The 18,225-nt window shown below is 45.0% G+C and overlaps 1 protein-coding gene across 1 annotated transcript in view; it reads left to right on the top strand.

Moving 5' to 3' along the window:
- The window catches only part of CFAP61 (cilia and flagella associated protein 61), a gene marked incomplete at both ends in the record, with an annotated part of 19,732 nt that extends 2,868 nt beyond the window's left edge, over positions 1 to 16,864 (top strand). The window contains 7 exons of the mRNA XM_010161363.1: positions 4,141 to 4,232; positions 4,993 to 5,174; positions 8,230 to 8,269; positions 9,524 to 9,663; positions 12,474 to 12,600; positions 14,006 to 14,212; positions 16,736 to 16,864. Coding sequence (XP_010159665.1) covers positions 4,141 to 4,232; positions 4,993 to 5,174; positions 8,230 to 8,269; positions 9,524 to 9,663; positions 12,474 to 12,600; positions 14,006 to 14,212; positions 16,736 to 16,864 — 917 coding nt within the window. The remainder of the gene's footprint in view (positions 1 to 4,140; positions 4,233 to 4,992; positions 5,175 to 8,229; positions 8,270 to 9,523; positions 9,664 to 12,473; positions 12,601 to 14,005; positions 14,213 to 16,735) is intronic.
- Between the last annotated feature and the right edge of the window lie 1,361 nt (positions 16,865 to 18,225).

Genomic DNA, 18,225 nt, shown 5'->3' with positions numbered 1-18,225 from the left:
GTGTCAGTGATTTACAGTTGTCATCTCTGTTTTTCAGTGTCAAAGGGCTTTTTGTTCAGAAGGGCAATGTTTTGCTATCTACTAATTATCAGTAATAGAATTAAAACCCCCACCATTATGTTGTTGCATATCTGTTGGTCTGAACGCAAAGCAGCAGGCTACAAAGGCAACCAGGGAGAAGAAGAGCAGTTGCCAGCTGGTATCCTGGAGCTGACAGAACAGAAAAGGGAAGGAAAAGGCCTTGTAGCTGCTCCTACAGAATTCCCTGCCCCTGCAAAGAAGCACCTTGCAAGTAAGGGACAGAGGGAGCCAGCTATCTCCTGCTGTAGCACTCTGCTCCTGGAGCTCTGGGAGTGCACTCTCAGAACAGGCGACAGACATATGTAAAACACAAATGAGACTGAGGGAGGAAGAACGATCGCCCTCCATAGTCTCCCTGGAAACTAGCTGGAACACAGCCCTGGGCAGGCTGCTCTTGGTGAGCCTGCCCGAGCAGAGGGACGAGATGAGCTCTCCTGGCCATTCTCTGCCTGCCCCCTGGTTCTGGTAAAACCCTTCAGCCCTTCCTGTAAGCTGCAAGCTGTAGGCCTATATTGTGTGGCAAATTCTGTGCTGCTGAGCCCTTCAAAGAGTACGTGGCTGTAGGTTTCAACAGTACGGCTGCTAAGCACCTTTTAACATTTCAGAAACCTGGGACTTGTTCTGAATGCATGCACGGTTCAGGTTCTCAGGTGACTCGGCAATCCAGCACCTGCGTGCTTGTCAGAGCTCTGTTAAGCAGCAGGGGTAGCAGTCTCATGTTATCCCTTTTCTTTCCTGCTTGTTTAAAAATTATGTTGGTTTTGATGGCTGACAGTGGTTTGCAATCCTGCGCCTTTCCTCCAGGTCAGATTTTTAACAGTAGTGGTATCCCTCTGTTTGGAACGACAAGGGCAGCTCTGGAGAGAGAGAGAATTAGCTGTGGACTTTTTCAGGCAGCTTGAGTACAAATCCCTGTCTCGGACACCTGGGAAGGAGCTGGGGTATCATAAGTGAAGACCCTGGCTTCGATGTTATTCCTAGAGAGAAAGGGCCACTAGAGATTGAATAGTAATGTTAGCTCACAGCTACGCGCTGCGCAGCAATGTTAATTTGTTATCACTGATAATTAAAATTGTTGTCATAAATTTGCACATTTGGGAATATAAACAAGTAATTGTGACACTGGTTGTCCGTAAACATTTTAAGTTGTTGTTTGTACCTGCCCAGGTTGTCCAGAAAGAGAGGTGAACGTAAAGGCTGTGGTAGCTGAACTCCAGAGCAAGTAAAACGAGAGGGGGGAGATACCAGATGTATACTGTTGTTACTCTAATTTCTAGTACCAGATCAATTAGGCACTGGCTTGTCACAAGTTACAGAATTTTGTTACAGTTTACTGAAAATATGTCCTTTTCTGATAGATATTTGATAAACACGTTGGCTCTACTGCTTGTTACGTTGGACTTGTGACTATAAGCAAAAAGTCCGTATTTTCCGAGCTGTTTGAATGAAAAGCCCTTTTCCTTTGAATGATCCAGGTTTGATTCTTGCATGAGATGTGACTCCAAATTCGTTTCGGTATTCATTCACGAAAACGTATAGGAAAAGCAGTGATGATGCTTCTTAAAATTTTTTAATTAAGGATGTCGACTGTTCTAATGAAGTTTACAGTAAAAAAACAAAACCCAACCAACTCCTAAGCACAGTTCTCCTCCCCTCTGGCTTTTTAATCTTATGGAAAAAGTAATTTGCAAAGAGAATGATCTTGTTGGGTGTTTTGTTGGTTTTTTGGTGTTGTTTTTTGATGACTGTAGAACCTGTGCAAAAGTTGCATCACACTAGTCCATTGTTAAGCCTTTCCAATATAAGGGCCAAGATGTGAGGTTGAATTTATTGTGGTGTCAGTCATGCAGGTTATTACGCTAACACATGCATGATTCCATGACAGCTACTTTAATGACTGCACTGCTTCTGCAGGCTCTGGTGTTGGCAGCTTGCTGCCGAATTGTCCCTTGACGTGAAGGCAGCGATGGCTCACCTTACAGCAGTGCAGGACGTGGACTTCCTTTTAATGAACTCGCAGGCTGGGAATTTGAAATGCAAGCTGGATTGCTCTGTAGAGTAATTTCATGTTCCCACATGGAAAAAAACCCCAAACACACAAAAAAATAAACCAAGATAAGGTCCTTTTTTCAAGCTCTTTAGCTTGTAAGCAGAGACCACAGGTTGATGCTATTTTTCATTTGAAAATGTTAATACTGAATCGTAATGGGAGTGCACACAAAAATCTGTCTTTAACACAGTATTGATATGCCACTTATGTTTCGGCGTAATTACAGTAATTTGGTTGTTTCTCTATATGGTGTCACGAATTAGTGGCTGGGAAAGATTAGGATGCAGTGGGATTGATTCAAGGGCTTTTCATCAGGCTTTGTGGTGAACTGGCTTCTTGATCCTGACGCCTGTTAGCTCTGCTGACAGCCCAGCAATGGCCCCGTTATTTCAATTGGCTTTGGTTGCGTTCCTTACCTCAGTTGGTGCAACAATACTGCCGTGCTTCCCGGTCGCCTGCGCGGCGTAAACAGCAGCGCAGCCGCACTTGACAGCCGGGGCTGGCGGAGCCATTAAGGGGTTTTGCTTTAGTGTAAAGTCAGAAACAATACATCAATATTTACATGGCAACCAGAGGCTGGTATTAATTAACTTCTGACACCTGCAAGGCTGTTTATCAAGAGAAACGTCGCTGGGTTAATCCAGACGACACTTGATCATTTCTGTGAAGTCTTACATCTGTGATGCCCCTGGAGAAACGGCGGTTTCTAACCCCGCGTTTCTTCTTGCCCTGCATGTTGCAACTGCATTCTTTTCTGGTAGCAGGAACAGATTTTCAGATAACATATGGCTAAAAATACTTTTGGCTAAGTTATTTTAAACCTTGGAGCTTTTTTAAAAAAATCCTGCGTGAAGAAATGCTTATGTCAGTGAACATAGCTCAGAGGTGTTTCCAGGGTGGAGCCCAGGGAGGAGGCAAGAATTCTGACGTACTGGCTTTTCTGGTGTTTTGTTCATCTCCCTGGAGCTCAGAAACTTTTGACTTCCTTATGTCCTTGGAGATTTCCGATGCGAGGGCGACCTGGCCTGGTGTGTTGGCTGCAGCAGTATACCTACAGCTGCAGAGTTCATTGGTTTAAACGTATTTTCAGGCCTTATTTTATATCCGCAGAGATGCTGTGTATATATATGCTCCATGTGTGTGCATAGATGTGTAAAAGCATACCTATAGCGCTGTATTTGTGTGCCATGGCAGTCAGTGTTGGAACAGTGATTCATCAGGTGGTGGCAAGTAATTTCATCTTATCACCCTAGTTATGTTTGCCCACAGAAGTATTGCTGGGGTTGGAATGAACTGGACTAGAGAAGGTCTGTCATGCAGACTTGGACCTGGTTTCTATTACTTGGATTGTCAATGCCTTTCCTTCTCGTGGAGCCCTCGTATTGTTTCCTACGCTGTTGGTGCCTAGAAGCTTACCAAAGCCTGTGGTCCCTACTACTGTGGGCAATCCTCGTATGGTTCAGCGAGGATCTAATTTTTGCCTGAAAAGTCTGACACACACAATCTCAGTGGTACACAAAGATCGTTGAAGCCATTGCTTCATCCAAGCAAAGCGGCAGAGGAGAGAAATTCTTAGATCAGAGAATTGGACAAACTGACAAAGATTGAAAGAGCAGGCACCGTGATAAGAGTAAAATATGGTTTAGAGAGCTGGTCAGGTTTAGCAGCCGGGAAGGGAACTTACATCCCTGCTTCTTGTCCCTGCTTGCGCCAGTAGGTAAGCGTCTGGCTTGACTGGGATTTATTCTGCATTTCAGTTCTTGCAGGAGAACTAATGTGAGAAACTGCCTCATTCAGTTCTTACTGTGCAACCGATTCTCAGATTTTTGCATTGAAGCCAAATAATCTAAGGAAGTTCTAGCCAAGTCTAGAACCAGGAAGGTCTGTTTTAACTGGTGGTTAAATAAACTTCCTCAGAGGCAGTTGGGTACGCTCTAGTTACTGCTGTTGTGCTGAGGGTTGGACTTGCGTTTTTAAGCTTGATGCGTTTATTCTTTTTCCTCACTCAGGTGAAGATAAAACCAACCAAAGAAGTCAAGAGGTGGAGTCGCTTTCACCCCAAAACTTTGAGCATACTCATGGTGAGGGGGCGGCTGTGCAGGTAATACCGCTGCTCCCTTTAAAAGCTGATGCGAAGGAAGGGTGGAGGCTGCTGAGACAAGCAGCACTTGCTGTTTCGGCTCCTGCACTCTCCTCTGCATGGGCCTACCAAAGCTGGAAGGCGGCAGCGCAGCTTGAGTTGTCCCCTGCGGCCTGTAGAACTTACAGGGTACATGTTCTGTCTGTGCCTCTTCTCTTGAGTGACGCTCGGCTTCCTAAAAGCCACTGCTGTTAAATGTATTGGTGCAGTGTAAATCAGCGGAGAATTTTGCCTGAGAAATGTCAAACAGCTGCATCTGTCTTAGTCTCTCTCTCAGCACTGTGTCTGGTTTTCTTCCTGTTACTGTTCATTTCCATTTCCACAATATTCCTCTGCTTTAATCCCGTTTTCTGTAACGTGTTGTTAACTTTCACACATTTCCCATACACATCTGGAAACAAAATTGTTTCTGTAGAAACCTTTCTGAAAGGTAAGTGTTTTATTGCCCCACAAAGGGGCCGTAGTGGTAGCTGTTAGCTTGTGAATGCATTGCTCTTCAGAAGAACATAAGTATTTGTAAAAACTCTTCTTATCTAGTGTTTCAGAAAAGTATCACATTAAAATCACCTCCTTGAACTCACGTGTGTGTCACTTCTGTGGCCAATGGAAAGCACATCCCTGTGTGCCTGCCTGGAATGCTCCAACATAGAAATGGTACAAAGCCTTGTAATGAAGAAATGACAGTGTTTTCTGAAATGTGATGGCTTGTTTGTTGTTGCAGAAAGATGGAGCCATTGCCACTTTCCATACTGCTCTGCTGATAGATGATGTCAGTGATGTCGAAGCCGCAGCAACACCCCTCCTTGAGACTGAAGAAGAAGGTGCTTTTCATCCAGTGTACAGAGGGACTTCAAATGCTTTCTGTGTCCGTCTGCTTTGTATCGATGAGAAGCATGAAACTCGGTAAGTGTGATCAGCGCTTCCTGCTTTCCCAACCTTAATAACAAACTTCAGTGCTCTGTTGTTAGGACAAACCTGAACGTGGCAGCACCTGCTGCAGTTAGGCTGGAATTTCTGCTGACCTCTCTTCCCATTTCTTTTACTTTCATTAATAACTTACTGAAATTTCAACCTCCGAAGGAACTTCCCATCTCTGGTAAGACTGGGGGAGGAAAAATGGTTTTGTTGGAAAAATGCTAGTTGAAATTGCGGAAGAAGGCTGCTTCTTCCTGTGGAGAAACATGAATTCCAAAGGTGGCTAGCTGCGGAAGAAGCTGTGTGTTCCGGTACTGGTCAGCTCGTTTCACGGGGCAGTGTAGCTGTTTAACGCTGCAATTAAATGTTCCCATTTTAAACACTCACCTCCCATTGCTGAGAGTTGATTCGGTTTTCTAGAATCCAGTATAGCAAGGAAGACCAAGGCTTTTATCTTGGCATGATTGCTGATGCTGACCTTGGTCTCTTTATATAATAGAGTAGAATAGATCTGTAAATGTGATTTAGACACTTTTTCTGCAAAATTATCTCCACCCTTGAAGAGTGAATGTATACTCAACCATATCAGCAAAAGCCTCTCTAGGAACACTGGCCCTTTCTGATTATCAGTGAGCCCTGCTCTCGTTTACAGATCCTAGACAGAAAGATAAAACATATGGAAGGAAGAGGCTGAGCACACCCACTATCTTCCACCCTTTTAACTCCATGTGATTTCTGGACACACAGGGTATCAGTAGAAAGGACATTCTAGATGCTGAGTTTGCCAACTTGTACCATTTGAAACCCCATCTTCAGTGGTTCTGATGAACCACTTCCCAGCTTCTCTGGCCTGCAGGAAACTTCAGAGTGAACTTCATTAAGAAGAATCAGAGCTCCTTGAAAACTGACTCAGTTTATTAAACTGTTTCTTGATTAAGGAGCAACCTACCCAAAGGGATTCAATGCTGAATCTGCTACATATGCAGATGTCCTGAGCTACCAATGCAGAACTAACATGCAGCCTCTGGGTACATATTCACCAAGTAATGTAGCTTGGATTTGCTAGGAAGAGCGAGGAATGCAGCGCTAGAAGCCTGCGGTGTGCTTAGAGACACGACACAATGTACATGTGATAGTACAGTGACACTGCAGAGCCCATTCCCAAGCAGCTATTTTATGGACAGTCTAGCCTGAAATAAAATCCAAGCAAGGTGATTATTCCAGAAGGAACTAATGTTATTTTAAAACAATACCGAGGTGAGGGGCTTGCTCCAGAATGGCTCCCTTCTACTGAAACAGCAGTTCAAGCAGGGATCTGTACCCATGTGGGGAAGTAATCTCTGTAGGCTGGATGAGTTATCTGCTCATAGTATCCTGGTTAGGATAAGGATTTGTCACCTTTTCTCCCCTTTGCGACATTGTCCTTTGTGTGCACCTTGTTTCTCTTGGAGTTATGTTCACCCTGTTTATTGCTCAGTGCTGCAGTACCTTTTTTCCCTGGAGACATCTCTGGGCCAGTTAGCATTCCAAGATGGGTATCTGTGGAGGAGATAGCATTACTTTCCGAGGACGACTCCTGAGATTAACTCATCTCAGTGCTGAAGAATCCATAGATCTTGGTGGTTTCAAATGTTGTGCTCGTGTGCTTCCTTGGTTTGCGTTTCCTTGATCCACCTGTCTGTAAAAGCAGTGGTAGGTCAGGGAGTATGCTGACAAGATGGCGTGAGGTCATCCTTGCCTGCATCTCAGAGTCTTGTCCCGACAGAGTTACTGCTGACCCCACACAGCGTGGATCCAGGAACAGAGGTCTGGTTGAAGTGTGGGCATGCCTGCATCTTAACCCCCAAGCTAAATTTACTGCTGCGGAATCTGTGCTACCCAGAGAAGCTGCTACATGTTTGCATCGCTTAAACCTAGAGGTGTTCTGTGGCCTGTTGGGGTGCTGGGAGTGAGGTGCGAAGGTATTAACCTGCTACTTCATCTGCAGATATTTGATACCCCTTTAAGCCCTGTGAAAAGTCTCCTACCCCCATCCTTGCATCCTGTGCCATCAAGAAGGTCCTGGGTGCCAGCGAATAGAAAGCTGCATTGCAGCGGCAGTTTCCTTTCCCCCATTTAGCTGTTGTCTTAATGAGTCCTAATTATGTACTGCATAGGTGAGTATAGAATACCCTGATCCACATCTGGATTTATAGCTTTTCCTAAAGTTTTCGTTCAATCACAGATGTTTTAACTATAAATTATATCTCTTTTTCTTTCAGTACTATTATTGGTCAGGTAATTAAAGGGAACTGAAGTACGGGTCTGGAGAGAGGAGGGGTTTTATCAATGCTTTTAGGTAATATATGTCTATATTGAATTTCTTCAAAAGAAATTTCCACCTTTAGTATGCTGGAAAAATATTTTATAAAGATTCAGGATAACTGTTTGATGGATTTAGAGTTCTTTAACATACACGTAAGAGAAACAGGATTTGTTAGATTTCTCATGTCCTTTTAAACTCAAATGTCACATCTTGCTGTCACCATGGGAGAGTGGAATTCCCGTCAACTGGTAGGTGAGAAGTGGGAAGAAGTAAAGTGTTCAAGAACGGTTTCAAAGTATTGATGATCCTGTTAGTCCCAAAGTAGGTTCACCAAGTGGGTAGCGACAGAACCCTTGGTATTGGAGGAAAACATTGCGGAACGTGGCAACACTTGTTTGATCTGGATTAATGTTTGTTGTGTACTAGAGCTGCTCTGGCAGGCCATGAACAGCTTCTGAAAAACGCTGGAGTCAACAACTTGACTCAGTTTTTAATTTCCTTTCAGTGAAGAGCCTAATGCTTTGATACTGTTTCAAACATTCAGGTTTATTCTTCTGAGCAGGGATGCTTTAAACACCAGAAGTGAGCAACACTCAGCAGCCGAAGTTGATTCACAATGAACTCACAGGACTGTCTGGTTAGCACTCTGAAGTTCCTGGCACTTAGAGGGATGTAAACGCCAGTGTACAGATCTGTCTGCTATATGCTTTATTTAACAATGTTTACTCTTGTTTGCAGATCGCTGGATTTCTTGCCCTATGTTTTCCAGCTGTTTCCAGTACGTATAACTAAAGTTTTGAAACCCGTGTGCATGTGTATGCGTGGTGAGGTGGCAGCGCAGTGCTTGGCCAGTGTGGTGATGTGACATCCCAGTCAGTGACTCCCTGTGCTGTGGCCAGTTACCCCTTGGCCTCTTCTGGCCTTCACATGTTGCGTTCCTAAGTCCTCTGTTTGTTCCATAGGGACTCTTCTGAGATGCAGATTTAGAAAGCAAATGTCTCAAATTCCTTCAAAATCACGTCTAGTTTCAGACTGCACTTAAGTTAAACATAAAATCAGGGCAAACACATCAGACGAGATGGGGTGAAAGCCTAGAAAACAGCAGTTTGAAGGAAATCCATGGTATTCGCCTGTGGGCTACACAGGGGGGTTATGTTTAGGGCAAAGCAAATGTGCAGCAAATAACGTGGATTTATAGTGCAGTAGTTGTTTCACCCTAACGCCCCAAGTGATGGGCCTCTGTCTGAGCTAACCAAGCGCACTTTCCAAGACCTCCTCAGTGCACACTGCACCGTGTTGTAAATTCACGTGACATGCTGCAGGGTAACACCCCTTAGGGACAGGTCCTGGTACCAGAGACACGACTTGACTCAAAATATCAGCGTGTTCAAAGATCTGCTTACCACCAGGAAAAGTGAGTATGCAAAATACTTCAGCTCTTGAAGTGATGCTTCAACTTCTCCCAGTGAAGGGCTGGAGAGAGCTGGTGGAAGGGAGCGCTCGAACAGCTTCACGTGGGTGAAGTTACCTGTGGCATGCAATTTGTCTGCAGAGGATGCTGTCTCATCTGGGAGCCTTAAGTGGAGGTGCCTGCATTCCTTTGCACCTCTGCAGCCCTTGCAGCACAGGTCTCTGAACAGCTGCATTGGCTGTCCACGCGGCATGTATGTACCCCGTACCCCACACATGCCGGCAGTGCCAAATTTGGGACAGGCTGGACATGAGTGTGTGTGTACAAACTCTTGCTCATCAGGGCCACTGTGTGTGTGGTGCAAAGGACCTCTGTGCCTGCCCACTGCTGTTTGTCTTTACTGAGGGAGCTAAAAGACTCGTTTCTGTGAGCCAACCTAACGCTGAGCTCATCAGTTCCTTTGTGTTGCCCCGGCATCAAGCCATCTAGGCAGAGCAGTACTTGGGGTGTACGTACACTGTAAGCGCGGTGTTCAGTTTGTGTCTGCCCCTTCTGCTCAGACGCTTGTGCATAATGCTTACTTTGGGAGCACTCAGAACCTTTTTTGCACACCTTTTTCAGGACAAAGACTTCTGTGTCATCCTCGTGCCACATCATGTACCAGAGTTCCACCTGATCCAGAGTTTTGTGCGGGTTGTCCCTTTCTTTACGTCCAAGCTTGGCCGTGAGCTTTACGTGTTCCACCGTGCGGGATTGCTCATGTGAGTCGCGTGCCCCATGACAACAACCCATGTACTCGAACTGCTGCTGTGGATATACCGCCTCATCCACTGCAGCCCCAGAGGGGTATTCCTGTGCTATCTGGGAGCAAGACGGTGTTCTGCATGATATGGCACAACATCCTGCAAACACAGTGGCAGAGTCCCCAGAACAGTGCAGTGGGATAGCACAGGACCGTGTCTGAGGCAATTAGGAGCTGAGCTGGTTCCTGCAGCTCTCTTGCCTCCTGTTCTGGAGTGAAGCCTATGTCATTTATCTTTTATGCTTTGTGTGGAATCATTTATTTGTATATATTCCTTATTCTTCATATTTTATATTGTTTATATCTCTTTGTGTTGAATCATTGCAATTTCTGTGATATGCTGGATGCTTCTGCAGCCTGAAATACTGGTGAACTGGGGCACACAAACCTCTCTTGCTGTGACTTCTGTTACGTGAGACGAGCTTTCCAGTGCTTTGTTTGCCTAACAGGCCTGCACTGGCCCAAACACCAACCTGAATTTGTGGGACAGGTAGAGATTTCCCTGTGTTTGGGTGTTTTTTCTTAGTGTAACTAAATATTGCATACTTTCAGAGAAATACTTCTGCTTTAATTGCGTACTTAATCACCTTTGATGGTGTACAAATAGCTCACGCAGGACCTGGCCAGTGACTCTTGGACCTGTGCAGAAGCTTTTTACTAGGGGACGAAACAGGGCTTCTGTGTACAATGGGAGAGTCCAGCTGGCTGGAGAGGAAGACACTGGAGTAATTCCTGTTAACCTCGGCCGCAGCTGCTTGGTAATCCACCAGTAGGGTTGGTGTTCACACATCCTCTTGCACTTTTGGTCACAATTAAACTTATCAAGGGTTTTTTGAAAACCCCTTATAATTCTGATTAAATTGTGCATATTCCAAATTGTACCAGCCCTTCCATAAAAACAGAGTAGGGCCGTTAGTAGTGTTTTCCAACTCCCCCCATGCAGCTGTGCAGGAAAGTAAGGGGAAAGAGCCTTTCATTGAGGTTCAGGGTCAGAAAAGCTGTAGAAGAAACCAGATGAAGCTCTTGGAAAGTTTGTGTGGCACAAAACTCAGTGTGCAACAGCAGATGCTCTCTGATAAAACCGAAAGAGGGAACAGTGGAGGATCAATATATTGTACTTGCACCAAGGGCTTTTGAAAGGCACGGGAGTGACAGAGAAGTCACAGAAAATGGATTAGAAGAAAAGCAGGGGTAAGAAGATGGGAATAGGGACATGAAAGGGCAGAATCAGAAGAGGTGCAGTCACAAAATGAGCTGCTGATTAGCAAAGGTTGTAAAGGGAATAAGGAGATGTGTGAAGTACACAAAAAGCAAGAGTGCAGCAAATGGAAGTGCAGGTCTGCTACTTAACAGTGCAGGAGAAAAAAGAATAGGTGACGAGGCAGAGGCTGCAGTGCTTAATGGATACTTTCCCTCAATTTTCACTAAAAAGCGTAATAATAATAATAGCATCCTGCTCTCTGAGCAGTCAAGGGAATTGGGCATCTAGAATGAGTTAATTCATTGCTGGAGGAGAAATGAGCACAGGCCTTAGATGGACCTTCCTACTGCTTCATGCTCACACTGGATCTGGTGCATTGGGTTGGTTTATACAATTGCATTTTTTCCATGTTCTGATTTTTGGGTCATATTAAAAATGTAGATCAGCACTGGCACAACTGCCCTTTCTGGGACACACTCAGAGGAGTGGCGGGACAGCACACTCCTGGGTTGCATCTTTCTGGGCACCATCCTTGTCTCTGGTTGGGTCTCGCAGTTAGCCGTGGAAGTGTGTTCACAAATGTGGACACTCAGCTGATGCCTGCTTAAAAACCCTCATGCTTCAAAAAACTCCACAAAGTCAGCCTCAGTGTGACTGACGTAGGCCGGAGAACAGCACATACATGTTTAAATTGGAAACAAGAACAACAGAGGTGAAGACTAAACGGTGTGAATCGCAAGTTTTCAGCGGTGGGTGCGAGAAGTGAATTCTTGGGAATGAAGTTGTGATTTGGTTCCTTGTACTCTGTAAGTCCTTACTGTGTGAGCCCTGTTTAGCCAGGAAGAGCCGATGCCTTTAACAGCCAGCATGACGGTTCCTCTGCTGTGGCATTCTTCCACCGTGTCACTGTTGTGTGATTGCTAACTGGCAGCCTTATGTTTATCCAAGGCATTCTATTTGTGTAAGCTTATCCTCATGGATTACTGTGTGAGGAATCGAGGCCTAACTAATTACTAATGTTAGTAATTTGGTCTTGGTGGAGAAACTGATGTTGCTGCCTTTCTTTTATACCAAACCCAAAGATGACAGTTGGCTCTGTTTGCTGCTTTTATTTTTTCCTCTCTCTCCTTTTGTCTTTTTTCTTGTCTTTCTATGTTTCTTTTTCTTCCCCCCCCATATGTGTCAGCGTGCAGTTATGGATTCTACTTCCATTTTAAAAGATTCTCTGTCGTCTTTCTCTGCTGGCTCTTACTCACATGAGGATTAGGTGATACCTGTAGTTACAGCTAGTCCTTGCTTGGTGGGAGGGGGATGTAGGTGCAGAAAGATGCTTTAGTAGCGGTCAGAACAGCGTTCTTGGGCTGCCTTCTGTAGATGTTGCATGATCTTGTGTGTTACCATGCACAAAGTTGATATATGCCTTGGAAACAACAGCCGTGTAGCGATCAGTCTCAACTTCTATAGGACGTGCCCAGTGCTTGTGGAAGGTGTGACTACTTAAATACGGAAATTGTTGTCTTTAATTGGTCACAGAGAGAACTTTTACTCTTTTCTCCTTTTTTTAACAGGTCATTTAATGTAAGAAAGGCAACAACTGATGACCTACATGATGTCAGAATGCTCATTAAAACCCTTCATTTGAGTGGAAGTATATTGAACGACTTGCAGACCTTTACCCTGGCTCGCAGGGACCCGGTGAGTGTTTATTGCAAATATACTTACAAGAGAGCGGATAAATGCTGGTAAAAGCATCCATTACTACACTACTCTAGTTTACTGTATACAGTACCAGCAGTTGGTGTAGATCGTTAAGCCAAGCTGTGGCCTGTCCCAAATACCCTCCCTGGGGACTGCTCCACTGCAGGGACAGAGCACACCGGATGCATTTCTTTGCCACCCACAGCCTGGTTTGTGTCACGGCTTTTTCTTGCACACACATGTGGTTGTGGGACGATAACGTTCTTGTGTTTTGTCCCCTGGTGGGTGCCTCTTATCCCTTCCCCCACTGTGGCCAGATGTACACCCATCAGACAGCAGGGAACACTGTGTTTTTAGTGTGTAGACAAGAGCCCAAGCACCGTCATTGCCAGTCACATATCTGTTCTCTACAACCAGTGATAGAGAATATAGGTTGTAATTAATATATGTTGCTTTTGCCTTGCAGGATGGGACCCCAGTACAGGCTTTTGTAGCAGAAGTTTTGGATCAAATAGTTGGCATTTCTGTCATTAGAGATGAAATGGTAAATTCAATTTCAGTGTTGAACAAAACCTATAGTGTTAGCCCTCAGCACTAAAGGCTGAGTTTCATGCTTGTCGCTGTACGTGGCAAAGTAAAAGATGCTGCTTCTACAAACTTCCTTTCTGACTATGTAGACTATGTTATTTCCCTTCTAGTAGGTGATGGTGGACACACAGATGAAAACAGATCATCCCGTTATGCGCAAGAAGCTGGTTCTTGCAAGACAGTGTTGCACATTGTTCTTGAAAAGTCAGCATTCCTTAAAGCTTAATTTGCGTCATTCTGCTACGGCTGGAAAGGCAGAGTTTTAGATTTCTCAGCCGCTGTAATGGTCAGTTTTTACAGAAGTCACTCCTACTTTCAAAAATAGCTCTTAATATAATGAATAGCATTGAGGTAAGAGGATGTAGCAATGTCTCGCACGTATAAATGTGCAAAAATCTTAGCTGGTCACTTCCGCAGGGAAGGGGACATTTCCTACACAGCTCTTCTCCTTCAAATTCCCCCTTTACAGCATAATGTTTGTGAGAGGACACTCCAGGCTTCTCTGGATTGAACTCGGCCGAACAGAGGGGTTTCTCTTTCTTTTCCTCCATGAATGTCTGTTAACCTGTGTCAGACGTTGGTGCCAAACACCAACGTCCCTGTAAATAAAGGTGGACGAGCTGTGGGAATAGATTTTGATATGGGATTTTAAAGGAAAATGTCATTGAGCTTTAATTGGGAATAACCCTCAGGCACTTAATTGCAGTGCTCAGCCTTAGTTCCCAAACTGGTAGAAAGCAACTCACTGGCACTCGCTAACATGTTAAAATATAGGTGTTTCCTCGCTGCTAATTTCCGGATTTTTGTTTTCCAGGATATTGAGTATATTCGATCCCATTACAACATCGAAGATTTCATCCATTTCAATCACCACCAGCAGGAGGAACATGGGCATCTTCACCACTTTGTCCTCAATCCTATATTTCGTCACTACTCAAAACACTTCCTAAAGGAAATTCTTCGCTTGGCCCACAAATCTTCCCTTTACTATCCTATTTACCCACAGGGTGTGGGAGGCAAGGTAAGGAGGAAGTCACTTGTGTTTCTTGTGTTAAGTTCTGTCACCTTTGCTCACTTTATTTTTCTCCATGCTTCTGTGAATGACTGTGGAGTTTTCTTAGCAGGCTGCAGCAAACTGTACTTTCTTGGATGCCGCAGCCTGCACTCATGAGCTCAGCTCTCAGCAGGGTTTGTCCGCAGCGTGCTCAGTAGCACCTGGGAGCCCAGGTGTAGCCAGTATCCTCAGGAAGCGTGAAGAGGAGCAGAGATTTGAAGTGCACTTGGCCTTGGTTCGTTACCGGGTCTGTGAAGCTCTGGGAGCTCTTCCCAGGGGTGGCCTCTGAGCTGAGTCACTCCTTGCAAATGTCTCTCTCAATTGTCTGTAGAGAATCCTGGGGCAACTGTTCTCTAAAGGTGTTAGACAGGTTAAGTTACATGCATTAGTGTGTTGTCCTAGGAGCAACACAGCAGAGGAGTAATTTGGTTGCTACCTCCTCACCTATTTCTGGGAGAAGTGTGTCTGCTTCTTACCCACGAGGCTTATGTCTTTTGTGTTAGCCCCTCCGTGGATGTGCTGTAATCAAGTTTCTGCCCTTTCCTGTCCATTCCCAATAAATTGGTTCTAGGATGAATTAGCAAGCATCCAGTATTCCCACTCCTGCCCAAGTCAGGACCCCGTGTCTGAGCTGTAGACTGTAGTTTGGGTTCGACTCTGGTTCTTGCCGTTGTGTCGGACGTACAGAACAAGAGACTCACAACTCATCAACTGAGCAGACCAACACAATGGTTGTTTACTTGTTAACATGCTGATAGCCCAGGTGTCCTTTTGTCCCTGTCGGATCAGCTCCAATCGGGTTTTACATGACAAGGTGTAGAGCAGGTATCCTGTCTTTGTATTTAACAGTGACTTGTCTTTCATGTCGTAGTACAGTAACAGACCCTGATCAAGTCACACTCTCCCACGTAACATGGCATGAGCAACTGCAAGGGGTTGGTATGAAAACCACAGTCAGGTAGCTTGTGAGACTTCTTCAGCAGTGGTGTAGGCCCTCTGGGCTGTGTTTCTTCAGCTGTCAGTGGGACCTGGGCACCTCGGTGTCGTTGGAAAGGTGACTTGTGTTTCTGCCAGTGCCACGGGAGAACCCTAAGAACCTGGTGCTGTGTGAGAAAGTCCATTTCGGAGATAAACGTAATCTGTGGAAGCAAAAGAAAAGATTCTTTCAGAAATAACTCGTGTGTGTCTTGTTATCAATCTCCTCTTGGAAAACGGAGCAGGATGTACAGTTTTCAGGCATGTCAACTCATTGATGTGTAGCCATCTAAATCTGCTCGCTGGCCAGCCTAATTGCCCAGGTTCCTGCCAGCGTTAGCAGAAAAAACAGGGTGCACCCCGAGGGCAGCTCATCCATCGATCACAATACCTGTCTCCGGGGGGAAAGAATTGCCCTCCAGAGATGCTCGTCTCGTGCTGGGTGTGTCCACGTGGCTAGCTGTGGTAAGCACCTGGCTGTTAGGTGCTGACCGAGCTCAGATCTGTCCCCAGTGACCTCAGAGTTGTGGAAATCGCCCTGGTGTTAGGACAGGGATTGGGACAGGTTAGACATCGGTCTGTTGGCAGCAGGATGATTTTTCCTGTGCGCTTTTGTGGAGTTCTGTGAAGGGTTCTCTTGAGGATCCAGTGTCCTTCCATAGCAGTAAGAGGCACTTAGAAAAATACAGTGTAATGGCAGGGCTGGAAGAGAAAAGTTGTATCTTACTAATGATTCCCGTTGGCTCTATTTTCCGGCTACAGAGTCCCTCTAAAGTACTCTAGCTTATTGCTTTCTTAATAAGTGGTTAATGTGGTATTTCGCTCAGTTCTCAACATAGTAACAGCAAGCTTGTTCAGTATTTGTGGACAGAACAGTGTAATTTAGTTTGCATTAATGTTCATTCTTTATTTCCTGTAATTCCCCAGGTTTTCCCCTGCCTTTCCTGCTCTATGAGGGAGCCACTCATGCTGCCATAAGCGGGATGCAGCTCTTGCTGATGATCCACGCTATCTGCATTAGCACTGGGGGTTTGTTCACTCCAAGTTTATGCCAGTTTATTAACATTTATCACTTGGATGAGACTGACATTTTGGTTGGTATAGAATTCCTATATAAATTCCTAAGCGTTCCTTGCCAGGGAAGCAAAGGTTAGCGGTAAGCAGATAACAGAGCTTAATGAGGTCAAATCAAGCTGATTCATGATCGCTACGGAGAAAAATATCCTCCCGGGGAAAATACTTGTGCTGAAAAATCCCATAAACCAAACCACTTGTTTATCTGTCATTCCCACAGAGATAGTAATGTAATTACTCTCATAATTATCATTAGTGTCAGGCATTATCTGCAATTCATTCCTCTGCTCTGAGTATGTTTGTTTATTTGCTGATTTTTCTCTCAGATTTAGCCAACTGAGCTAAGAATTTTGTATTTGCAAAGCCGTACGAGGGACATCTGCGCTGCACTGGGCTGACATTCGCGCTGCTGAAATATAGATCGCTGTCTCTCCCTTTCAGAATCCCTGCGCCCATTCCCTGACATCTGCCCTTCATTACATGGTTCCCGTGCGACCAAGACGACAGATTTTCTATCCTCTGGAAGAGCTTGGCATGAACGCTCCGTCGGAGCAGGTCTCCAAGGATCAGGTGGGTAACAGAAGCAGCAGCAGGAGAGAGGCGTGGTGCCAGCTAGCGCGGGGTTTGGCAGATGGGCTGGCATTACCATTGTCGTGGTGATAGGTTGCTTCTTAATCACACTGAACATGATGTCCGTGCTGTCCAGCTTTGCTTCTGCACAGCCATCGCTGCGTTAAAGCTTGGGTTTCAAATGCGTTAGACAGCAGCCACTGAACCATCCCGTTTGCATACCAAATGCTTCATTTTAACAGTGTTTTCTCATGACGCTCCTTTCAATCTCCCAGCACATTTTCAGCGCTCTGGATTACCGTTAGCCTGTCTTCCTGATCAGTTCACATAGGTATTACACTCTGCAAGTGGGCAAAACACAATGTCATCCTTCCAACTTACCTCTCTAGAGTTTGCTTAAGGAAATGTTATTTTCCAGTCCCAAAGTCAGGTTTCTTCCACACATGAGATAGCCTCAAAGAACACTTCAGAATACCTAGAATGATTTAACAGCAAAGGAAAAGGTTGTTTTCGCTACCAAAAGATTGTTCCCACTGCCAAACAGTTATTTGCGTGGCGCTCATGCAGGCTGGAGGTTCTGAGCTAAAAGCCTCTTAGAATGTCGTTTGCTAAATAACTTACACCTTATTCTCTTACATTTTTGAGTATCTAAAACTCGGTGTGAAGATGGTTCCTCGCAAGACTAAGGAGCAAGGCTGAAATATTGGGGAAAACCCCGTTAGCAATGGACCCTCAGTAGGCAGCTGTAATTTCCTAATGAAGCACCATTAGGGAGCTTTATGTCTGCCTGCACATGTCCAGTTGGCTGAGAGGGGCTCTCGTATAATATTTTTAGTGCTGTCCTTTTCGCAGTTAGTCAGTAATTGTTGGCATCTAAAACTCTTAATTAGGCAGCAGTTGGCAAAGCAAAATGCAGAACGTAGCTGAGACCGTTGTCCTGAGTTCAGCTTTGTTGAACAGTCCGTCCTCAACATGCGAATTCCTGCCTTCCTCTCCTCTACAGAACAAACTATCTGATGCTTCTCTTCGAAGATAGCATAGGAAAGAGTTTAGCTGTCACTCTCTCACTAGGAGGGCTGCTCTTAGAATTTTTGTTGGAGCTGGAAAACCAGAGACTTCCCACATCTGAGAGATTTGCAGATTTGTTGTCTGCTCCATTCCCAGGTTCTTCCTGAGGATTTCTGATCATTGTAGGTAGTGAAATAATTGTTTAAAATCTCAAAAGTTGAATGAATTTCTATTTAATAAAATGTGTTAGATTTTCACAGACTGGTTTGGGCGGGAAGAGGCCTTAAAGTCCACCCAGTCCCACCCCCTGCTGTGAGCAGGGACACCTTCCACTAGACCAGGTTGCTCCAAGC

This window comes from Eurypyga helias, unplaced genomic scaffold (assembly GCF_000690775.1).
Source record: "Eurypyga helias isolate BGI_N326 unplaced genomic scaffold, ASM69077v1 scaffold47361, whole genome shotgun sequence".
Lineage (NCBI taxonomy): Eukaryota > Metazoa > Chordata > Aves > Eurypygiformes > Eurypygidae > Eurypyga > Eurypyga helias.
Note: the sequence above shows the minus strand (reverse complement) of the source record. Positions and strands in the feature narration are given on the sequence as shown.